The sequence below is a fragment of the Hypomesus nipponensis genome, chromosome 21 (genome assembly GCF_054491055.1).
Source record: "Hypomesus nipponensis isolate SF chromosome 21, ASM5449105v1, whole genome shotgun sequence".
In the NCBI taxonomy this organism is placed as follows: Eukaryota; Metazoa; Chordata; class Actinopteri; order Osmeriformes; family Osmeridae; genus Hypomesus; species Hypomesus nipponensis.
In genome coordinates, this window is record NC_140381.1 from 10,883,500 (window position 1) to 10,909,341 (window position 25,842).

General features: G+C 39.6%; 1 protein-coding gene across 2 annotated transcripts in view; it reads left to right on the top strand.

The window, feature by feature from the left end:
• Window positions 1-2,044: 2,044 nt before the first annotated feature.
• Window positions 2,045-25,842, top strand: part of LOC146237972 (phosphofurin acidic cluster sorting protein 2-like) — a 42,864-nt gene continuing 19,066 nt past the window's right edge. The window contains exons 1-7 of one of the 2 annotated variants that reach the window (XM_084685367.1): window positions 2,045-2,376; window positions 15,905-15,992; window positions 21,773-21,862; window positions 22,658-22,783; window positions 24,020-24,182; window positions 25,419-25,510; window positions 25,697-25,780. In XM_084685367.1, the coding sequence (XP_084541493.1) occupies window positions 2,045-2,376; window positions 15,905-15,992; window positions 21,773-21,862; window positions 22,658-22,783; window positions 24,020-24,182; window positions 25,419-25,510; window positions 25,697-25,780 (975 nt within the window). The remainder of the gene's footprint in view (window positions 2,377-15,904; window positions 15,993-21,772; window positions 21,863-22,657; window positions 22,784-24,019; window positions 24,183-25,418; window positions 25,511-25,696; window positions 25,781-25,842) is intronic. The other variant, XM_084685366.1, reaches the window with a different exon arrangement.

Below are 25,842 nucleotides of genomic sequence, written 5' to 3' on the forward strand. Positions count from 1 at the left end.
GTTACTTAGAATGATCTTGATTCAAAGGTGGTTCTTAGTGAATGAATGCAGTGGGATAAATGCTAGAAATTATCACTATTGTAGAAGGGGCATGTAAGTCATATAGGTTAGGTTCATTCTACATTTACATTTAGTCATTTAGCAGACACCCGTATCCAGGACGACTTACAGTAGGCTACAGGGACATGCTACACTTCACTTTTTGTATTTTGAATTGTCCATGAGCAGCAACAAATGTAGGATATGCTTTTACATATATGCAATCTTCATAATTAATAAGTATAAAATATACAATATAAAATATACAGAAATATCACTTGTAAAAATCACAGTTAGCCTTATAAACGGACCCATCTGCAACCGATACAAGCAAGCACACCCTACAATTTCCCCAGAAATTGTACCCTCTCTAGTTATTTATTGACTTGGATTTATTTATTTATTAATAAACTTTGATTATTTTTATTTTTAGTATTATATGCTTTTTAGCAGTCAGAGATTGTCTAAATATTGAGTGCATTATAAATTTAATGTATTATTATTATGAACTACCAGCATCAAATGAAACAATAATGATGTGTCAACAATAAATAAACATTGTTTTTACACGTTAGAGGACTAATTCATAATAGTTCAATTTATTTGTATTATTAGGGGTGAGATTGAGCACCCCTAAAAAAAGTCTAAAATTTCGACTGCATTGACGGCAGAGGCACTGCGTGTAATCAGACAGAGCCTGTCTTAGGAGAGCCTGTCTACTCCCTATTACAGTTTTTTTCAATTGCTAAAACACTAAAACCCATTGGCTGAACAAAGTTCTCAGTTGCCTGAACTAATTTAGCTAACTGTGCTTGTCTGTTCAATCAATCAATCAAACAATCAAATACAAATTGAGAAAATATGTAATTGATTAAACACAACCACTCAAAATTGATTTCACTTGTTTCAAATGATGTGACACAACCAATATAAACCGCGACACAACCAAGCCAGTTCAGAGAGCAAACAGGTTGTTGAAGGTGAGAACATATTGCTTGTGATGTCGACAAAGTGCTCTGGCCTGACCCAGTCCTAAGACAAGAAGAAGCACATCGATCACGTGTTTCCTCTTTTTTTTGTCCCTTTCAGTATTGTTTACTGTAGTACAGTGCATTGTAGGCTGTATACTGTATAATGAGCATATTGTATGGCCCTGAACATTGTGCTTTCCATTTGTAACAGTACAGACTTAATAGATTTTGACTGGTTGCAGGTTCGTATCAACAAAGAACCAGAATTACAGTATCACAGAGACAGGACAAGTTTAGGAGATGCAGGGTATAAGGGTACAATACGGTGGCCCACGGGTGCACACCACAACATTAGCGAAGCAAACAAAAGTTGAAAACACAACAACCTTAACACACAACACAACGACACTAACAAAAACGAAACATTTATAAAAACGCTGCATTTCAAAAAACTACATCCAACTACTTCCAACACAACAACATGGATCCATCCAAACAATCTCTGGTATAATTTTGCATCTAATCGAAGTTTGTTGGAAAACCACTAGATAGCAGCAGAGCACATATTGTGAAAATTGAACCAACACCATAAGACTAACTAAATAATACTTTTTAATGTTTGAGTGTGACTTGATTGACAGTTCTTTCTCTTACCAGAAAATGTCTTCCAGATATAGACGACTTAACAGTATGAGACTTATATTGGCATTCGAGAAACTGGAATCAAAACGGTTGTTTCTGATTTGGGTGTAGTTGACAACGGAGGTGTACCGTATGTTAAACTCTCATGATTTAGATCTCTATTTTAGCCACAATGCCTCACTATGCAAGACACATTTAGGCAGTCAATTATTATTGCTCTTAATGCTTGTGTAGCCTGTCTCATTGATGCAACCATTGCTTCAATGAACGTAACTGTTCTAGAGAATGAGATTCTGTTGAGCGCCCCTAGCGTGGTAGCTCCTGCGTACCAAAGAAGCACCGCCCAGATTTGAGTCGAGTCGAATACCTCGTTTTCCACTATCTATTTATGCATGCGGGTCAGACAGACGTCCGACCAAGGAGTTGATGTAATAGTGATCAAGGAGCGAGCATCAGCCTGTGATAGCCTGAGCTGCTACCCGGGACAGGCGATGATGGCAGCGGCCGTGGAGAGAGGAGGAGTACGGGCCGCTTTCTTGAATCCAGGGAGCGGTGGCGGAATCGGTGGACCTTTCCCAGCGCCCGTTCTCTCTGCTCCCGGAGGCGCGGGTGGAACGGTTGGAATGGGTTCGAATTCTGGAGGATCCGACGGTCCCATAACCGTGCCAATGAACCTTTTTGCAACATGGGAAATAGACCGCTCTTCTCCGAGCTGTGTACCAAGGTAATGTGCCAGTAAAAAAAAGGTTTCCCATTGTTTGTGGGCGTACTGATGGTTTGAATAGCTTAGGCTACTATAGCTTATAATTATCACAGCTTTGTCACAATACTCAATAGATAGTTAATATACAGGACAACAACCCTATATCTTGTAAAAGTCATATGACATTTTACCACGAAGCCACCATGGGCTTTGTGTCGACCAAATGTTTCTATTAATACTGCCAAAGTCGATGTTTTCATTCGCAACAATGCTCTGCACAGACACGGGCTAGGCTACACCAGCAATTGTAGAGCAACCAAATTTAAGTGTTTTGGATTTCTTACTGTCTTATTTTTTTACTAATTAGTCTGATTGTTTGGACGACATTCCAAGCCTTAACAGAATGCAGGCTTTAGGCTACCAAAAGCAAACCTAGCTACTTGCTCATGACTAGAGAACGCTTTAAACTTTTCTTTGCAAGAATATAATTATTATTAAAGCAATTTGGTATAGGCTACTTGATATCAGGGGATCGGCTTTAATTGGCTTCGGGAATTGAGTAAAGAATTTTCGTATGCCCCAGTTACCTTAAAATCGTAGGGTTCGAGAATGAGAGCTTCCTTTACCATGTTGCACTCTGGTAGCAATATTAGATTTTTGTAAATACAGTATTTTGTAGTTAAGGCCCGGCGTTTCAATAATGTCAGTTGCTCAAAAACATGCTATTATTACCAATTGCTGGTATTATTGTTCCACATTGGTAAACAAACTTCCTACATTGTATATTTGGTGAACAAAATGATAGGCTTTCACATGGGTTTGAGCTTATAAATTTTCATTCTTAACATTCACAGCTGCAACTGAATGAATTTCGGAGCTTGTAGGCTACTCACCAAAATCCATCTTCCAGTTGGCATAAATTTCAACTAGTTAAAACGACAATATTGAAACCCTAGGTTCAGAGGTGTAGCCTAACTGTGCTATCAGACTACTGAGCTTACAGTATTTTTGTGAAAAGCACCCGATAAATAAGATGTCGTTTCCAGCAGAAATTGAACAGTGTTTGTTTGCTATAGGTATGTGTACAGATTATTCACCAAGACCAAGCCTTTAGTAAACTATGTTTTTAATATTCAGTAGCCAATCAGTGTCTGGGACAGGTTTATCCTGTTTATACCATATGCTACCCTGGTATTCTCCATGCAATATACCTTTTTATCCATCCTTTTATCCAAGTAAAAAAATAAGTAGGAAATGTATTGTAAGCCGTGCTGGCACCCTGTTGAGATGTAAATGAACTGTAGCCTGTAGAAGTGTCATACTTGGTAAAATGAATAATTTTCTGTCTAGCGTACAGGCGTTAGATTATTGTATTGGAATTAAATAAAAAGTGAGAATTACAGAGTTTTCAAAACAATTTAATTTATTAGTGAGTTACAAGTAGCACAATACCTGGTTGCCTTGAAGTAGGTTGTAAAAAGTGATGTATAGACCACTAACAGAGAGCAGATCTTGTTCATTCACCCTAATTTATCTCTGTCAGAGAACTGAAGAAAGACTGTAGCCTTCCGTGGATCAGTTACAAGCTTTAAAATCCCCCCCCCCCCTACACACACACACACACACCTTAGCACCCCTCATACACGCACCAATATAAACATACAAACTCAGCTCCACCATTATAACCTGTCTCATTAGTTTCTCTCTATGTCTCTCTCTTTTTCCTCATCCTCTATTTCCCAAACACGGTTGCATGGCCACACACTCTACCCCTGACTCTCCTCCCCATATCCTCAGCTGAATGACGGTAAACCCACTGAGGAAGAGATCGGAGCACGGTAATTAAACGTGTCTGCCGGAATCAGGTTAGCCAGCCAACAGACCACATCAATTATTCCAGAGGGTTCATTGCTGTTTAATTGGTGTGGGACACATGTAAGGCCATTATTTCTGATGGAGCGTGTTAGTGTGGAGGATGGGTTTGGCTGTAACAGTGTTATATTTCAGTTTAGAGTCAGAACTCACCTGTGTCCATATATGGGAGTCTGGCTTGAACTGATTGCCAACCACCTGCTTGTAGATTTGTCTTTAAGTCTGATCACCTAATACATCACGATTACATTATTACAGTAACTATTATGTAATTAGCATCTGTGCTGCTGACTAGCACAGGAAGGAAAAACACAACAAAAAGCTAAATGAAATATGAAAGTGCCTCTCAGACACAGGCCTATACACAGCTCTCCACATTCAGAACAGATGCATTGTGAGTAAATGCTCGATAGGAAAGGAATGCTATCAATAAACTTGTTATTCTTACCATTCCTTGACGCTGTCAGTTACTAGTGCTCTCTTGAGACGGTACATGATTGAAGGGCTGTTTTAGTTTCTAAAGCCAGCACTTGACTTTGAGGCATTTTTTTTGTTTATGGGTAAAGTAAGACTGCTTGAGTAGGTGGTAATGTAATTGTTACAATTGCACACATGGACTGAAGTGCACTTAACACCTACACTGCACTTTACCAAAGAATGTCACACGGTAAATGTAACCTTACATGGTTTGGTTTGGGAGGTCACATCATTCAGCCTTTTACCACTCCAGTCCATAAAAACATCTACCCCCTAAATCCACTTAGTTCAGTAATAGAGCAAGGGTACGTTTGTCACCAGACGAATAGTCGTAATTGATCCCAGCTTAGCGCAAATCCGTGATTTAAGTTCCTGATTCTTCTGGCCCCGCTGTCATAGGATTTGATGTCTTTCTAGCATGCTCTGTGTTTCCGTCTCTCCTCATCCTGAATATTTTAAACACAGGGGGAGGCAGACTTTGCTTTAGAATGAATTACTATTGGGAGGGAAAACGAATGCTATCCACCCCAACGAAAGCTGAGTCCATGTTGAAAAAAGATAACTGAACCTTGCGGGTTTGACAAAATTGCGGTTTCTGATATCATAGCCTCAGGCCATTTTTGATGTGATTCGGGGCCAAATAAACTCCAACCTCCAACTATTAGCACAATTGATCTAGCCTGCTCACAGGGTTTTACTCAATTAATGCAACACCCACTATCATAATGCATTTTGGATGTAAATATTGTTGTCATGGCTGTGAATGACGTATGCTTTGTCCGAGACTCATGGATATGAAGGGAGGTTGGCTCTTGATTTTGAGCTTAGCAACTGATCTTGAGCTGAGCACTACACACCTTTTGATTATCAGATTTTCCCCGCTTTGGACATGTCTTTGGATCTTACACAGTGTTTTTGTAAGAGCTTGCAGTCTGACATTGCTTCATGGTTTCACATTGCACCCAAATGTTTGCAGGTTAGCCAGATGCTTAGCATTTTGAACAGCTGCAGCAACACAAACTACAGCGGGGGTTGGAAAGGCTTGCTGGACCACAATCTACGCTCACTTTTTCAGGGTAACTACACATACTGACCGACTGGTAAACACACACTAGCAAGCAAGCACCTAGGCACGCCCACCTCATACATTTGCCAAGATAGACTTCACTGCCATAGCCTTTGTGGACCTATTCCAATTCTCTTTTTCTTACTGTGATCCTTAGCCTTGCCGTAGATAGATTGGAAGTGTCAGACTGTGTCACCAAAACGGGACAGAAATGCCACTGTGAACAGTTAACGTCTGTAGGTGGCCCAGTAGACTGCCTAGAGGGAGACCCCTCTTCCATAAAACGCACATTATTGCTGAGGTCCTGCAGAGATCTCTCTTAGAAGATATAGGCCTTCTTCAGTTATGTACTTTGCTTCTCCACATCCCTAGAATGTTCATTAGTTGATAAGGCTATATATTGGCAGTACTTATCTGCCAAATGTTGTCCTTGTATATATTACAACCTTGTTTACATTACATTACAAGGGCAAGTTTCCCCCCCTCCAAATCACAAAATCCCCCCTCCTAGTGGGAAGATGTGGTATTGATGTGTACCATATGCCCATATTGACATTCGTGCTGCACACATCCAAGACAACAACTGAGACCGTTTCTTGACTCCCTGCTCTGGAAAAGAGAAGCATTGTAATGGTATACTATATGGCAAAATATGTTATACAAGATGCAGAACCAAACCATTGTGTATAACTTACCACCAGACAGAAGTCCCACATTGGCACCTATGTCCCATCTCCCTCCTGTCCTCGCTCTTTCACTTTAGTCTCTGCAACACTTTGAGGATGCTCAGAGGTGGCTTTAGAGCTGTGCTGTGTTAAGTGTGCCCAAACAGAATGAGACATTTCAAGTTATTGGTCGACAAAATTCTAGGTTGACTTGTCATAAAGGTGGCCCTCTTAATGAACATAGTGAGCATTTGCTGTCAACACGGGGACCAAGGGCTCTTTTGAATTGATTCTGCCCATGAAAAATAGCATTGAGACGCTGACTTTCTCCAATCGTATCTGTGTGTCCTACCCAGACAAGTAGCATCCTTTCCTGTCGGAAGTATGCCAGATAGCGTAGCTGTGATCTGGAATTCCTCTGAAGTGAGGAGGAAAAAGCGAGGGAAGCTCAGTTTTTACTTCAAAGGATATTGGAAGGGAGTTTTCTTGTTTAGCACTGAGCTCCAGGGCTTGGTTTAGGGGACTTTGAATATTGACAATGTGTATAACTCAGTGCTAACCTGTGTTTGGATACAAATAGGAAGGCATAGCTTCAGTGCAAGGTGACCCTAACCTTACCAAAAGGCATTATTTTACTTTAGTATTCTGTGGTGGAGGCAATTGAATGAGGCCATTGCAAAAAAAGGTACAAAAATGCCCTTTGCACATTACAGCCTTTAATCTTTTTAACCTAACATTCGGAGAAGGTTGCATGGCACATCAGTGTGGAGATATTGCCATGGAAACCTTCAAAATTAATGTGTGTGTGTTTGCTTGCGGTGAGTCCACGTGTGTCATGTGAAAGCATAACCATTGTCTTATCCCCTTACTCACCTCAACATATCCCCAGCAACACAACTCAGGATGTGACATCAGTTCTTCCCTGTTTTTATTGGCATCTGCTGGGGTTGCAGTGTGAAGAGAGAGGGAGGGGGGTGTGGGGCAGCCTGGCCGTTATTCCCTTCCCCACTACACTGATGACAGGAAACAGGATAAGGATTGGGAAATGGTGCATGCATTCCAGCATTCACAGTCTGCTCATACAGTAGCATAGAATTCCCTGCCATTTGACACTGCGTCAATGTGGGGTTTTGAGTGTGTGAGAGGAAGAGACAAACAAACTGGGCATGCATGCAATCACAGTCAACCAAGCAAAATGTACCATGTACCATGACCTTTACAAAACAAAAAAAAAAAGCTCTCCAGCTAAGCAACACCATCATTAAATGCCCAGTTTCTAAATGCTGACTGATCAATAGCAACTATCTGCTAACATCCCCGCTGACCTCAAATGGTGTGCTTGCATTTGTTTGGAAGGACACGGACAGGAAGACTAATCTATATGGATCACTTCTCTAGTCCGCTCTCTTGTTTTAGTGCGGAGCGTGCAGATAATGTCATTGTTCCAGATCGGTGGTGTGGAAGTGATGGGCTTAGCCTGTGGTCCAGTGGCTAAGGCCAAGGATACAAAGCCCAGTGTTGTCATTTGGTTCAGGCATTCTGTCTTGTTTTGTGCAGGAGATCCGGTCACTCACTGTCCCCTCCCTGTGTGATTGTTGCAGGGCTTGCAAGTATCACCACCCTGTGTTGGAAGCCCCGATGTCATGCCTGTTTTTACATTTTGCATATATTTCTTCCCCTTCAGAACACACCTAGCCCTAGGGATAATAATTTACCAACAAGTACCCGTAGCTAAATGTTTGTGTTTACTTGGTGAGAGGTTTGGATTTACTTGTCAGCTCATGTGCTCAATGTGCCCACGCATGTCTCTTTTGAAATTGTATGCAGATATAGACTATGCCTGAACGTAACAGCATTGTTCAAGATTTGTATGCAACTCCAACTCCAACCTGTTCAATACTGTAAGGCCCCTTGCTGAGTTACGTCCTAGCCTGTGTCACATCCTGCCTCAACCATTTTGTACCCTCCAGCTGTTGTGACACTGAGGTGACGGTGAACGTGACTGACAGTGTGTGGCACCAACCAGCTCTCAGTCTGAGGCGATGTGGCATGTACATAGTCTGTTTCAGTGATGACTCAGCCTGAGTTGGTTAATTCACATTCACATGGAACTGTCCTAGTAGTGAACGTTAATCGGCTGCAGGAATAAGGTCAGTGAGGCTGGGCCAGTTATAGGGTTGGCCAAGGCCTCTCTGGCACTAACTGCACAGCTTACCTATCTGACTGTGAGAGGCACAGAACGTTCTAGCATATTGTTGATGTGTTAATCTCATAGGAACTGGCTAGTGCGGTAAGATCACCCCATGGAGACTTTATAATCACAGTCATGTCTTGACAGGCTCGTCACTTATCCTCTAAGGAACACAAGTTTACCATTCAAGTTCAAGCCATTGCTTGTCTATAAAATAAAATATACAAAATGAATTCATTATTAAGTCATGATATCAATGTTCAAAATTCAACCAAATAACCTAGTACAGTTTGCAAGAGCCTATTCGGCATTTGGGCACTTAATATTTGTGTCAACATGATTCAAGTTCTAGCAGCCTTTTGACTTATTATTGCAATGCTAAGGCCACACTTTTAAATGCTAAGGCCACACTTTTAAACAATTTCAATACTCAGAAATAACCTTATTTTTTGTAGTACAGGTGTTTGTTTGAATGACATCATCATTGAACATTAATGACAAAGAATTTGTAAGAGCATTCCTTTTGCTCAGTTCAACAGTTGACAACACTGTCACGGGACAGTTGTACTAAATTCTACACCAAAACAGACTAGGCTATTAGATTTTTTGGGAAATTAGTATTTAGTAGGCTACATTTTATAGCCTTTACGTGGTACAAATATCTGTGCTTATTGTCAGTGGGTGAATGTTTGGGAAAAACTTCAGTGGAACTAGCCTATGGCTAGCCTATGGCTACAAAACCATCCAACCATCCTGTTACTACAGCATGTTATTCTGAGGTTGACTGCACATTGCTGGAGTAAACATTACAAAGTTCATAGTTTGATTTGCCCTAACACTGAATTAAATGGTCTTTCCTCCCCATTTTTGTTCTTTTACAGCAGTATCTTAGATGATTTAGATATCTCTCTAATAACGCCAGAAATCTGTGTGTGTTAGGAATCTTGGCATGTGTCCTCTTTATAATTCAGCGGATTGCAGTGCTGCGACTGATGTTGTTTGGATAGCCTTTCAACATAAAATAATGAAGAAGAAGAAAATATCTCTGGTTGCCTCTAGTTTGGCTTGCTCTCTTCGCGTCCCAGCCCTTTTACTCTGATTGGTTCTCTGGTCTGCAGCGAGTTTCCTACTTATATCTCGAGAACCGGGCACTCTGTAAAGTTAACAATTTGCAAGTGCCCTCTGCAAAGTTAATATTTTGCGGTATTGAACTAATGTGGTTAACAAAGGCCTTCACAATGAAATTAAACTAAGTGTAGTAAGTGTCAACGGCCTGCATATTGCAAATGTACAAGCGCTGTATGGTGAATTAGGCCTACAATTATGACAACTGGCTCAACCATTGTGCATGTAATGACGTCTGTTATGAACTAAATGTTTAGATGTTTGTGGTGGTAAGACAATTTCACAGAACCCAATATACTACATTTTTATCAAGATAAGCAATTTATAACATAGGAAACAGTGGGCAAATGAAGGCTACATAATCATTTGCATGAATGTAGGGTACCACACATGGGCAATTTGACTATAATAGATGTGGAGGGTGAACAAGTACTGAATTTCAATAGTGATCTGAGAAATATAGGTACCAAAACCACTGAGAAGAACTGTCATCACCAGCTGCTTTACGGGCACTGCACTCTATCTATAATACCAGAAATCTGACTGTCACCGACATAATCGCGGGCATTGTTCAATATTTATAGTTCAAGTAATCTGTATTTGTGTGTTTCACTTAATCACCGACTGCATCACGGGTACTATGCACCAGTTTAATTAATCTCAAGTTATTATAGATATAGATAAGTTTACTTGATTGTGATGGACAGTGAAGCCTTTCCATATCTATATTGTGAGAGATGCTACAAACAATCTTTACATTTGAGATGATAATGAGGACTAGACGGGGTTGGATCCAAGAGCAGAGTTTATTCAGAGTAGTCAGGGAAAGGCAGAGGTTGTTTCACAGGCTAACATGGTAGTACAGGGAATCCAAGAATGTGAAGAATGGGTCAAGATACAGGCAATGATGGGTATTCACTGACTGGGCTAGACGCGTGATCGTGAAGACAGGCTAAGGTCTTGACTAATTTACTAGTAATTACTAATGTATTGACTGAACTACACAAGAACAAAACTTTGCATCGGACAATACACAAACAAACTTCAATAATAAATCAATATACAAGACTGTCGCCAATGCAGTTAATATTCTGGAGATGCAGAATTGGAGCCAAATAAATGATGTACAAGACCTAGGTTTGACAGATTTAAGAATGTATATTTATGTTTTAGCTAAATTAAAAATCATTGTTATAAAAATAACCTATTTTATTACACCTCTCGTGAAAAACTTGAACAAGCAACATTTTGCTTATACATTCTCTGGAAAGTTCACTAATTTTGACATTGTGATTTCTTAAATGTCCCTTGATTAAATCATCCATTCATTGCTGTCATTGGTAAATGTGCCTCCCTCCAAACTTGCTTTTGGTTTCTTGTAGATATTTGTCATGCAGTGGCCCCACAATTATTTGGCAGCCATTATGAAATGTTTATTTACTGTAATGGTGGAGGAAAGTGATGGATTATTTAATTGACATCTGTTATTCTTAGTTATTCGCAAACACTGTAAGTAGCTGTATACTAGCTCAGTATGCTTCCATGGTTTTTGTTTTTATTGTCTTCTCTGTAGCCATTTAAACACATATCACTTATTTGCACTTTAGGATTGTTTTCAACACTTTCAGTTGTGCTGTTGTAAGAGAAATATACATGGTTTACTATCAATTAATCCAAGAAAGACAGTCACTCCCACTGTCGTTTGGACAACATGTTTACTGGGAAAGGAAAGGCCTGCAGAGGCAGAAGATTCAGGAACAGCACTGTAAAGGTCACCAGCTGAGGGACTGTTGATGTTGTGCTATCGTCTGTGCCGTAAGGCCATGGCTGTGCCGTTATGAGACCTGCTGAGCAGAGGTATTATGTATGACACGGTGGAGCATCAAGAGGATGACATGAGAGTGTAGGAAAGGGATTCTTTTTTTTGGGAAAGCCCTAAAGAAAGAAAGGAAGAGCATGAAAGAGAGGTTTATGCCTAACATGTTACTATGGCTGTTACAATGTATAAATAAAATATATTTTTGACAGACAAAACTGTACAACTAAGAGGAAGTTCCACCTTATCTAGATTATAGCAAAATATTGTACTGTAACTGTACTTCTAGTGTGGTATCTAAAAGTCTATCATTCACCTGACAGATAGCAGTCCACTGACAGATTAAGATGTGTCTTGGTCTCTGTGTGGTGCTTAAAGGGGACAAGCTTGACCAATCAGACATAATCTTCTTAAGACCGTGCTCAGGGAGCAGTGACCAACATGTTTTTCTGCTGTCCCAAGGCAGTTAGAGCAAGATTAGCAACTTGACAATGTTTGAGGTTAGACTCAAAGGCTAAAATAATTATGGTCGTCAAATACTGTACATATTAAACAGGTGTTGTTTACATCCCAGGTCATAGAAACAAGGGCATTATGTTTATGAATGTATTTTGCAATTCAATATGCTGTGGACTAAAGATCTCACCAGAACTCGGTTTAATACAACTTCTTTAAAAAGGAGAGTTACTTCACTGTCAGTGTGTTTTTCTTTATGTGTGGGAAAAGAGAGTTTTTACTAGGTAACCCTATATGGGTAACTCCCCAAATCATGGCTACCTAGTTGGCTAGCCAATTGGCTAACTACCATTCATTTTCAAATTTTGCAAGCTAACACGAGAAATGGGGATATTATCATCAAACCAAGTTGCTAGGCCAAGCATTCAGTGAGCAGGCTGTAAAGTGTAATTGTGCATAGTTGCCATATCTAACATCTAATTGAGCCAAATTTGAAACCTGCTTACTTAAACAATGGCAATCCAGGGGCTACAAAAATAGTGTCATGAAAACGAATACCCTAAAATTGTTGTTGCTGCAGACTGGCTAATGTTAATGAAAGTTTAGTTTCAGTATCTTTACTGGACTGGCCAATTACTGTGCCTGTTAGATACCACAGGGTTGGTCTTGCTACCTGATTGACAACCATTATTGGCAGATGTGCAGTATCACCATGTAATTCGTTCCTCTGATTGATTGGAGGTTGACGCTGTCACATGTGATCTCATTTTGGCCACGCCCAGACATCTTATATCGGAAAGATGCCAGACTGATAGGTGAAGTGAGTGGGTCAAAAATCAATGTTGTTTGTGTGTGTTTTTTTCTTGACGTGTATGTGTGCATGCATGCATGCATGAAATAGTAACAACCTGCATTTTGTCAGCGGTTGAGTCTTCAATCTTGATCTTGAAGACTCAAGCAACCAATCACCATAGTCCTCCATCTGTCTCTTTTAATATAGCTCTCCCCTCCAGTGATAAGAGATGGTTGCAATTTACAAATGGGATTATGTGTGTCTGTTTTGTGTGCTGGACGGATTTGAAAATCCCATGAAAGTTTGATTTTTTCTAGTGTGCACATTTATTTTAATTTGTATATAGTTATTGCGTTTGGACTGTTCTGTGTGTGTGTGCATCCGGTGGCATTCAATCAGCCCATCGTGTACTCTCAATGTCACTCCACAATCTTCCCTTGCATCCATAAATCTGTAGCGTGTCTCACGGGAATTGAGTTGATGGGCACTCCGGTCCTGTCCTTCAGTGTCACACTCTACTTGTTAATCCAAGAGCATCGCACTACTTTCAAGGGTCAGAGGTGTTACTCATTAGAGCCGCCGTGTGTGTGTGTGCCAGAGTGCGTGTGCATGCATGCACGTGTGTGTGCTTTCATTTGTTAGAGAGTATGTGTGTTCAAAATACAGACAGAGCTAGGGACCAAGAGACTCCCCAAGGTCAGAAGCATAATTCGGTCAGTCTGATGAATGCTAGAGGTCTACAACACAGAAGCTAAGCATCTCATGTTGTGGTTCATGGTGGCTTAATCGAAGACAATGTTTGCATTAAAAAAAATAATATCAACAAACATATTGGCATTTGGTAATGAATGAGCAGGGAATGGGGCATATGGATTCAGTGCTGAAGTACCAATTTTAGCCTAGCTACTACTGTAGGCACAACATACGTGTAGACAGAATTGATGTGTGTCACACACACACACGAACCTTCATGTAATTAAGCTCAGGTTTTAGCACCTCAAACATTTCCCAGGGGGCAAAGGCAAAATCGACACTTCTGCCATACCTTAAAACATTTGACCAGTGTTCTGCTTTTCTATTGCTCTCGAATCCCTCACTCCAACCTTAACAACAGAGGCACATACTACACACAATTCTCAAGAGGCCATGCCAGATCTAAACACAATCCATCAATGGTCAGTAATTATCATCATCCAGCCATGTCAGTGGTTATTTGAAGTTGATGGCTGTATACAGACAACCTTTAAACAACAGAGAGGCCTGTTGGATTTAACCTGTCGGAACGTAAAACTACTGCGTAGCCTTTGTTTGTGTGCGTATTATGTAGTGGTTGATTTGCTTCCGTTAACCAATGTATCGTAAGTCTTTTAAAAATGTTTTTAAAATGTTATCTATCTCTTGGGACCGGATCCGACTTGTTTTCCCTGTCACTCTAATTGAACATTTCATCAGAGGTGCTATTAAAAATATATGTTTGTTTGTGATGCCTGTCAAGGTCCACTGGGCCGAAAGCGGCGTCAAAAAGAAAGAAGAATGCTCTTTGATACAGTGAAAATCCAAAAGATGAGTAGGCTTTCAGGAAGAAAGGAATATCAAATGAATGTTCAGTTAAAATTAATTGTTTTTTTGTCAGGCGATCTTTCTCTCTGTCTCTCTCTTTCTCTCTCTCTCTGTGTCTCTCTCTCTCTCTCTCTTTCTCTCTCTCTCTCTCTCTCTCTCTCTCTCTCTCTCTGTGTCTCTAAATGGCCTTCACAGAAAATGTCCAGTCAGGTTTTGTGCTGAGCTAGAGTCCCTCGAGACACACCAGTGCCATTGTGTTCAAGTTTATATGTCTCTGTTAGTTTCTGTTTACGTGTGTTTGCTTTCCCTGCATTTGTTGTCCATGCCAAGCAGTATCAAGAGGGGCTAAGGCCAAGGAGATTGGCCCCAACTTCCCTTATGTAGTGTCTGATAATGTGTGCAAGTACAGTATGTGCCTGTGTGGCTCTTTGAGAAAATGTGCTGAGTCAAGATATTTCAAGGTTTTTGTGTGTTCTTGTAGGAATGAAGCAAGAGAGTTTGAAAGAGAACTTCCTATTTCTACAAGGAACACCTTCCTTTAATTAAGGTTGCCAGTCTGTGACAGGCTGTGAAGGAAAGCAAAAACCTTCACTTTTACTTCCAAGTTCCCTATTAGTGAAACACAATTACACTTATAGACATTACCGTATACTTGAAAGCTATATTCAGTTGTCAGACTCGTCAGGTAACATGGCCTAAATCAAATGGTCACTGTTCTATAAATTGCTGCCACTAATAAAGCAAATGTAGGTATTGTAGATATTACGTTTTCATGTAATCCACTGTAAAGCATTCTCCAACCATGAAAAAAAAAAAAAACTTTGAATTTTATAACAATAGGTTATGTCTTAGTTTGCTTGTGTTACTGACCATAGACGTGAGCCACTTAAGAAAACAATGATTCTCTCCTCCCTTTGATCTAAAAGGGTGCTCCATCCTTCCTCACACAAAGGAACTTACCTCCTCTTCTGGCTGTTATACCGTAATGATGGTGAACTAATTAGCTCTCTATGGAATAGCTGCTTGAGGTACTCTCTCGCTCACATCTAAAGCGTGGATGCCCTTATAAGCCGGTTGCATAGTGGCAACGGAGCTCTGTTAAGGCAACTTTATATTTGTATCTTAAAACAGTTAATCTATCTACATCAGGGTTTCCCACAGCACTTTTCAGTTAAGGTGGCCACCTAAGCATCCATGTTCCTTTTAGAGAGGAAAAAAAACTTTCATCATTGTATCATGAAGAAACATTGCTTGATTTCTCATTGGGGGATACTTTTTTCAGTGTATGCTCTGAATCTTTTCGTCTTTTGTAAGCATGTGACATTTTGGGGGTTTTCAACTTTTTGTTATGCTGTGAAATCCAGATAGAACATCTCAGTCAAAATTACAATCTCCATTCATTGAATGTTTCCTTACAAGATGGTATGACAATGTAATTATTGTAGTAACATTCAAACATTGTTAATTGTAATCAATTCAGATTGGTTAAGGAATACTAAATCTATATCTTCGCCCATGTCTTCCCCAGGTTGTGCAGCCTCACCCTCAAGAAGCTCATTGTCCTGAAGGAGCTTGATCGTGAGCTCAGCTCTGTGGTTATTGCTGTGAAAATACAGGTGAGAACCACACAAGACACTTTAAGGCCTGTTGTGTTCACGGCAACAACAGATTGACCTTAGGGAACAGGGTTTTTTTCCAGAAAGCGGGTTTAGTTTACACTTTTGGTCAGTGTCCATAATAACTGACTGTGAACCTAACTTGCTCGCTAACAGGTTAACAAACTCTGCATTTCTACCTATCCCCTCTGACTTTCTAAGCCTGATACTCTACAGATGGCAGTCATGGGGTGTCCTTTCCTGGTTCGGCCGACCGATTTGTAACAAAAAGAAATTAACTTAGTTATACGTCGGGAGAGGATTATTGGACCGTGATTCGATGTGCTTTAATTCCCTGATGGATACCCAAGTTATCGTTACCGTTTCCCGTCACACTCCATAGTTTAATTGAGCAACATTCTCAGCCTTGACATCGCTAATGTTACACACCGTGGATGTGCACTCAGCACCAACCAAATGCTTTTTGGCAGTGAATTAAAGACAAATCCTTGAAATGTAATTTGGTCCTCTTCATTGCCTACAAATATAAATCAAATAATGAGTAAAATATATGCTATTGTTCATAAAATTAACATTATACACCCTCCTGTAACTGGTGTTCCAGCAAATCAATTTCAAGATCAGCCTTTTTGTTCTTCTGCCCAAAGTACACCATCTCTTGGTCAGTTTTTGACACTTGCTTTATGAGATGCAATTTGTACAACTCCTTTACTGGTAACTGTGAATACACAAGATTACATTAAATTAAACATGCAGAATTTGCCTGCAATTAAATGAACATCTCACTGTGTACAGCATCCATACTCTGTTCAACAGGATCCGAATGTGCAAATCGTTTATATTCATTATTCTCATCATTTCAGTGTAGCTGAAAATTCCACATCAACTTGTAAATAAAAGTACATGGGGAGACCAGTAGCTACCATACAAAGGCATCTCTGCATCCATCTCTGTGGCAGCAGTCAACGTCTCTTCATCATCTTAATCATCATCATCATCTTGTGATGAAAATCTTTCTGTTGGGGGTTACTGCTACTTCAAGTTGAAATAGGCACCAACTTTACTTTGTATTGTGTCAAATATGTTTAAATCCAAGGTGACTTGTATTTGTTCATGTTATGCCATGGAAACAGTGCTTTAATTTAAAATAATATTACAATTTACAGAGTGATGTGTCATGTTTTTCTTAGTAACATAATCCAAGTTTGTGTTTATTGCATGGAAAAGGGAATGAACAGTTGAAAAGGATATGGTAAGAGCCTGGTAACACCACGGAAACAAACATGGCTTCCTTTTACAGTTCAGTTTCAGCTTACTTACTGAGTAAATGGCCATGTGTTACCTGGTATCATTGTGGAACGTAAGGGTAATGTTGACAAAGTTATATTTGGTTACAAAGGATATGGTAAGAGCCTGGTAACACCATGCTTCCTTTTACAGTACAGTTCTAGCTTACTTACTATTTAATAGTCCAAACATGTGCAAGAACTTACCCAGTATCCAAGAAGAGGAAAACTCTTCCCGCAGAGGTTGTTACCAGCCAAGTAAATGAGTATGGCCATCATAGATAAGTATCTGAAAAGGTATTTTATTGGAAAGTACTATTTTATATTCTAATTAGACGTGGACTGTTACCGACATAAACCTTAGGTAACTGCAGGGTAATAGTACAGCTTTTTCTTTGTAATTCTGCTGGAGCTTGGCCATCTTTACCTACTTAGTAGCAGTGGTATTTACCCAATAACACATTATAATTTACCATTTGTATCTCCTGTAGTTACCAACTTCCTACCAGCGGTATTCAAATAGTAACATTTATACGTTTCCAGGTAAATACTACGTTTTGTTTTCTGTCTTTACCTAATTATCACCAGTGAAAATTACCCAGTAATAACCAGCACATTAGTATTTAGTTAATGGGTAAATACTTACTACTACTTATAATACTTATATTATCTCAAATTATCTCTGTATTTACCACCTTGGTACCATTTGATAATACCCAATAATACACAAAACATACCCTTTATTTTGTACGTAAATACCTAGTACTTAAGGGGTAAATACTTTGGATTTTCTCTGTATTTACCATCTTGGTATCAATCGGTAATACACAAAACATACCCTTTATTTTCTACGTAAATACTTAGTACTTAAGGGACTGTAAAAGGAAGGGTTACCAATATTCCTTACCTGTTTGTTGTATGTTTTTATATGTAAATAAAAACGGAATTACAAATTTAATTATTTTATTAAGTCCACCACTATTTCACCTGTCATATTAACGGACAGTGTGGTTAAATGTTCAATGTACTGTATGTACTGGCTAAGTCAAATGTATGCATTGACTCGGCCAGCAATTGTCTCCCACACTAATTGTCTCTCCTACTCTGCTACAGCCATGCAATCAGGTAGCCAAAGCTACCTCAAAGGTTTACTTCTACAAAACACGCCAAGGTTCTTGAGTAATAAAGGGACATGTCTTATCCTTCATATATTGATCCTAACGTAACAGGTGTAGTCGCGTCGCTTGTCAGTCATTCCAAATGTTGCCTGTAATGCGGTTTGAACTTTGAGACCTTTAGGGTTTGATCCTCTGGCTAGCTCTTTGTTGGCGGGGGTGGGCAGTATGTGAGCTTAACCAATTCAAGTTGCTTACACTAGCATGCTTCATGCGTTTATTCTTATAGCAAACAGAAATATACCTATTGAGTAAAAGGGAACATCTCAACCTTTGGTGTATTACCCGGAGGCTGCCTCTGTGGTATGCAGTCTTGCCAATAGTTGCAGAGGTTGCCAAGGTGACTTCTATTTTTATAGAGAATGGAGAGTAAGAATAAAGGAAAAAGCCATTATTCTGACCTCTGGAGGGACTCTGCATTCTTCTGTGGTCACAGTGTTGCCAGAGGGAGTCTCTCTGCTGTCAAAAGGCATCTCGCATCCTTCATTTGTTTTATTTGACCTCTTTACCAGAGCTATACCTCATATATTTTCAGTATGTCAGGCCCCTTCATACTAAACTATGACACATAGTTATTACCTGCTAACGCTAGTTTTGTGAAATTCCTGAATACATTTTTTATTTAATGTTCACACTTTAAAAGTAACTTTAAAGCATTATTCAACAAGTCACCAAATATGCACTATATACACACAGTCTACCCAAGAGCTGCATTAATGAACATGGAGGATTTCTTGCATGGTCATGGAGTTTCATTTAGTTTTGAGAAAGGGTGATGAACGCTCCATGGAAGATTCCTGTCATTGGGTCTGACACTACATCAAATCAAATTCTCTAGGTATTAATTAAAATAGCAAAATATTTTTTAAAGCCGTCTGTCCTTGACTTTTTCTCAGGGCTTCTGTTTACAAAAATATATGACTTATATTATATTGTTTCTAGCAGGCACTGAATCTTTCCATTTTCAGAAAACAGTTAACCTAAAAGTTTATTATTTTAGGCTAAAGTTAAAATTTGGATTGAAATATTGGTTATCACCAGTTTTTACAGTGACTCATTTTAGCAGAAGCACCTATCCAGAGTGACTTGCAGGGACATTCCCCCCGAGGCAAATAGGGTGAAGTGCCTTGCCCAAAGACACAACGTAATTTTGCGTGAATCGAACCAGCAACCATCTGATTAAAAGCCCAATTCCCTAACCGCTCAGCCATCTGACCTCCCCATTTTCCGCTCCCCTTTTTCAAACTGTCATGATTTAAAAGATAATCTTAGTTTAGAAGAGGTTCAACGTGTTTTTTGATTTCAATATTTAGTATGACTTAAGACCTTATGGCCCAGTTTCAATGTAGTTCAACCCTGGGTCTTGATTCCGTTACTTTGACTTCCTGTCATTTAGGCAACATTACATAACCTTTCAAAAGTATTGTCTGAATTGACAAAGCACTGGACTGAATCCTGCTTGGTAGTGCTACACAGCCATATAGCATTTGACTAGCATCTGATGTAAATCTGTCATTAGAAGAACTTGCAGGTTTAGCCTGTAGGCTCTCACAATTATGTATTACCGTGCTCTCACACTGTTCAGGTGGTAGAAAACCCAACAGAAAAACACTTAACTGTTCCATTCAAGTCTTGCGGTGTCAGCCAGAAAACCTTCCAATGAATTCCTTTATTCTGCCAAGTCAAGCCTATTTTTCAGAATATAGTCATTGAAGTCCATTCATCATCTTTGTAATGTTAATAATGACTGCCACTGTGGTACCTGTCAGGGTAGATGCTTAAATGAATCTTCTGAATGGAAAAACAAAGAGAAAAATAAGAAGTTGTTGGAGTAAGTTTGACTGTGCTTGTTATTCTCTACAGACTGGATGATAAGTGGGAGGAATAATTGTTAATATTGTCACCCACTTTAAAGCCTCAGTGTTCAACAGATAGTTGAGGCTTTCTACAATTGATGGATCCAGAGATTTAGAAAAGCCAAAGTCAGCAAAACACTGGTTTTTTCTTGGGTCTTACTGCATCTACTAAAACGATTTACCTCATCTTTATGTCAGTGCATCCTTGTGGCATGGTATATAATATCATTGTTTACAAACGTGTGCAGCTACCATGCACAAACTTACCATATAGAACTTTAGTGATGGTTGGTTCAGTCCAGTTTAATTCACCAAATCACTAATGAACCGAGAATCTTTTTCAAGTTTTATTATGCCACAGTAATGCCCTAAGAGTGTAATTCTTCATACGGAGGCAATTACATTCTTGTAAATGAATCTTTTCTAAAAAATACTTAGCCTTGGCTGTACTTAATATCTAGGCTACCTATCAAGAAATTAGCAGGCAGTGTTTGGAAGCCACATACCTTTTGTCTTCCAACTTTGGTATCCTGAGGGGGATGTCGTTTGTTTAGTTTTGTTTAGCAGATCTCATTGTGACGCTCTGTCACTTTTGTCAGCACCCTCTATTCCACTTTAGCTCGGCTTTGCACATGACAGCTCATTAGAAAATGATGCCACTGTCTTCTCCCTTTGGTGTTGTTAATGGTTGTATATCTCTTGTCCTTGACTATTGTGAAAAGCTATCCTAGCATTAAGCGTGACCTGCAGTGGGCTCCCAGAAAAAAACAAGTTCAAAGAAAACTAGTCAATCCATCGAGCGACAAAGATCAGATTTTAGGTCGGCAAAATACAATTTTAGTATTTGGTAGTGTTTGTTTTCATCTGACTCACTCATTCGTCTGCACACAGTTAGGTTGAGACATTTGTACAAAGATAGCCTCTTGAAATTGGTCAAATTAGTATGTTTACCAAAGGGACCACTTGCTCCATGGTCCAGGATCATGAATTAATGGACACGCTAACTCACATAATCATTTATCTCTCACCTTTTTATCTCCTTAAATAATGGTAGGAACCAAAATCTAGATTGAAAAGCGGTTCAGTAGGTAATGCCAACACGCCACATTAATATAACCCTAGACTTGTCTGCTGAATACCAGAATGATAACTGTTTGCAGTTTGTTTTCTGGTGAATAAAACACTTGATTGATGGAATCCTATTCCCTTGTAGAAAATTGGTGCCTCAAAATGCACCTCAAAACTGAATTAATCAGAGGAAAAACACAAGTTTCTATCATTCTTGGAACAACACAAGCTCAAAAAACACAAAATCTCTCATATTCATGACTTGAACCACACAAACTATAAAAGGACAATATGACTAAAGAGAGAGAGGGAGAGAATAGAACAAAGAAGCGTCCTAGATAATTGAATTTCTGTTTGCTTGTCTCAACATTCAATCAAAATGTTTCTGTTCTCAGGGCTCCAAGCGTATCTTGAGGTCTAATGAGTATGTCCTTCCCCCGGACGGGCTGATGGAGACCGACCTGGAACTCACCTTTTCCCTTCAGGTTAGGAAAAATGTGTATTGGGGAGAAAAAAATGTTTGTGCCACTAATGTATTTTGACTATTGAATTTATTGATAGCATTGAAGATAGCACAGAGTAGAGTGAGATAGAGTTAAAATATTTTTAAAGGGACAGTGTATATGTTCTGTGTGGCAGCTTTTGGACCAGCCTACACAGATTCTAAATACTCTTTTTAAGAGAAGGAATATATATATAATTTACATTTTTTCATTTGGCATTATTGAAGTTCAAATACAGTACAAGTGTTCTGAACACTTAAGATGTCAGTGTTGCTTGGAAAAGCTATAGTAAATGCATTTGCTCAGTTAGCATTGTCAATCTGCTAGCCTGCTACTGTAAAAAAAATACAATGTCCTCTTCTTAAGGTCAAGATTATAAATTGTATGACAGTTACACTAAACTCTTCAGATGCAGTTGTATTTCCTCCATCAACTTAAATTTTACAGCGACATCGACCTCAAACCAGCTGGGTCTGCCAGTGCTCATATTTAATGCTTATGCATTTATTTCTTTTTCAGAAGCACAATAATGATGCAACAAGTCATTCATGGTTGCTGAATTTAAGAGTCTATTCAAGCAAAGGCAGAGAAGCCCAGTCTTTTGTTTCTTTCTTTTTTTAAACTTACCTCCTACATTAGATCAAAGCCTTTTTCTCAGGTGAAGGATCTGAAAGCATCAAAGACATGAGAGGAAAACTCGCTCATTGTTTTGAGCTAAAGGATACAGCGTGATGTAACCTAATGTCACGACCATTTTTGTTTTCTGCCTTTCCTCAGTATCCCCACTTCCTCAAAAGGGACGCAAATCGGTTGCAGATAATGCTCCAGAGGAGGAAGAGGTACAAGAACCGTACCATTTTGGGTTACAAGACCCTGGCGGTGGGAGTAATCAACATGGCAGAGGTACAATGACAAATACATATTTATTTTGGTACAGAATTAAATATCTTGTTGGAGTTGTTAGAACAGATTGAATGCATTCAAGTCTATCTCCCACTTACATTTGGAGTCTCATGTTGACAGAACAATACAACTAAGTTGAAGTTATTGAAATGTAAACCCATATTATGGTTCTAGAAAATACTGTTTTGTTATTTATTCCAAGACATTTTGTACCTCGTTTCCCCATTTTAGGGTACTACAAGTATTTGGGGTATTAACTCAAGAGCAGTGTCCAATTAGACAGTTGCGTGTAGTTAGCGCACGTAGAAGACAGCTGTCAATCCTAAATTATATCTATATTTAAGTTTACCTTTGGGGATTTATTGAGGGTGTTCCCGCGTGAGAAACACAGCAGTGTGAGGCAAATTATGCTGCCTGTAATAAGCCTCTAAAATGTAAACAAATCAACTGGGGACCTTGCAAGAATCCTGGACATCCCAAAATCAATAGTTCATCATGTTTTGTCACTAAGAAGACAAAAGCACTGGTGAGGTCAGCTGTGGGAAATGACAGCACCACAGAGAGTAAACTATTTGATGCAAACCACTCATAAACCTGAAGAAAATAAAGTCTGGGACTTTAACCTCTTAGTCTCTAGATCATGTCAGATCTTAAGTGCTCAATGAGGGAACCAAAATAACAAATACAAATGTGTATCACTCCAAGAAATGTTGGTTCTGACTATATGTCCTTTCCTACATTTTCATTTTACGAAATGATTAATGTTAAGTTATTTATTCAACCACTTAAATGTCCCATTTCCACCTCAGCAAAAGTTGCATCACTTAAAATGGCATTTCATGGACTTAACTATGGCGATAGGGAATCTATCATATCCAGAGGAAATACTGTATATGTAAACAAAGTTGTCAGGCATGAATTCAGTTTGAAAGACAGGAAGACTTGTGGAGCATCTGTGACAAAATGGTAGAATCCAAATGTATGAGACATGGTGTAGTATGCACAAGGATGTAATCGTTGCTGCTGTTTATCACACCAAAGCGGTGTGCTTGAGTGGGACATGCTCCATATTTGAATGGGTCTGTGTCCTGGATAGTGTTCCCATTGCGAATTGAAGAATAAAAACACGTTCATCGTGCATGTGCACAATAGGTTCCTTTGTGTGCTCAGAAATATGTGTAGTGTAAAAAAAGAAAATAAATCTGTGTCATCGTGCAAGCTTCTGTGTGTGTTTAGGTGATGCAGCACCCGACAGATGGAGCTCAGATCCTCGGTCTCCATAGCAACGTGAAGGAGGCTCCAGTGCGTGCTGCCGAGCTCAGTGTGTATTCCCTGTCCAGCCAGCCCATTGACCATGAGGATGGCAGCGGGCAGACTGGCAACAAGACCAAAGCCTCAGGTGGGAGCCCCAGGAATCAGGCTTGAGTCACAACTTGAGTTTTGAGAGAGTAAAAATTACTTCGGGCACTTTCAAGGATTGGAGGGTAAAATGGAGTAAAATTGTTTAGCTTTCACCTGTGAAAAGATCAAACGTATGCCAAAGAAGTAATTCTTCACGCAAAAAAAAAAGATTGCTGATAATTATAGGCTCTACTTAGCCTGGCTGCCAGCCCAACTTCTCCCCGCCCACCAAAAAATTTGGTCGGGAAGTTGGGTCTCGTATTGGGAACAACTACATAAAACCAGGATCCGGACGGACCAATGAAATTGCCAGGGCGGGCTTTATACGATGATGGACAGATGATCAACAGTAACGTAATCAACAACGTCACGAAAGAGCCCTTGGGTTGAATTCGTTTTCAACAAACAACATATTACGTTGCTCTGATTGGTTGTAGGTCTATCCAATTGAGCGAAGAGGCATTTGTTTTACGAGTTTGGTTGAAACATGCCCATAGTTACAGCCCAACAGAGAGTTTTCAGACTCATATTCTGACTAGAATTATGAGTATGACAACGTCAGGCTAGGCTCTACTCTACAGTGAGTCTAAATGTTGAGGACAAAAAATGGTTTATGGTACCCTATCCTTTTTTCCAAAGCAAATTTTCAATTTTCTATATGTTTTTCAGTATTCCATTGTTTATTTTCCCTCCACACATTTCCACACTTGCATTTGAAAGTCACAAAATGGTTTATTTCTACTGAGGTACATTAAGCTTATCACAGTCTTAAGAGTCCAATTAAGGGGTCCTTCCAGTATACTACCTGCCTCCACAAAGCCCTAACCAAGACAAATGAGCCTTAGCACTAGTCCTTTATAATCGATGTCACGGCAGGAAATGGAGATGTTCATCTCACTCTGCATAAGGCTGTTACACCCCATCTAAGGCTCCTCGGCCTCTGAGAGCCAAAATGGTGCCTAGTTGCCTTACAACATAGCTCCCTGTCAGCTGTGCAGATACAATGTGAAACCACTCCCCACAAATTAAGTCTGTCAAGAACGAGGTGGCAAGGCCTGACACAGTGAAAACAAACTCTGACATAATACAGGTCATCCATGCATCCTCCACTGTCATTTGTCCTTAAAGCAGCTGTGTGTGTGTGTGTGTGGGGGGGGGGGGGGTTAAGGGAGCTGGCGTAGAGATGTACACAAAGCGAGCAATGGATTGACCATGGCCTTGTACTACCTCCTAGACCGCTCCCCAGATATGGACAACTACTCCGAGGACGACGACGACAGTTACTCATCAGAACAGGAAGCTAGTGATGACGCAGTCCAACCACAGGTGAGAAACAAACAAGCATATCACCCAGATCTTATGATAATTAACGATGGCAGAACACACTAACTACAATCTAACACCTAAACACCCCAGCACGTAATTTCTGGGGGCCAGGAATAACGTGAAATCTTTGCGTGTTGGTTTTAGTCATGAGTTGAGGTTTTCTGCAAAAATCTTTTTTTTCTGTAGGACTTGTATGATGAAGATGATGAGGTTCAAAGAAAGTCAAAGAAATCCCGGAGGAAAATGATCCGGACAACGTCCATGACAAGGGTAAGAATGTTCACGTAATGCTTGAGGTACATATTTAAGAATTTATAAAAAATCCTTAAACA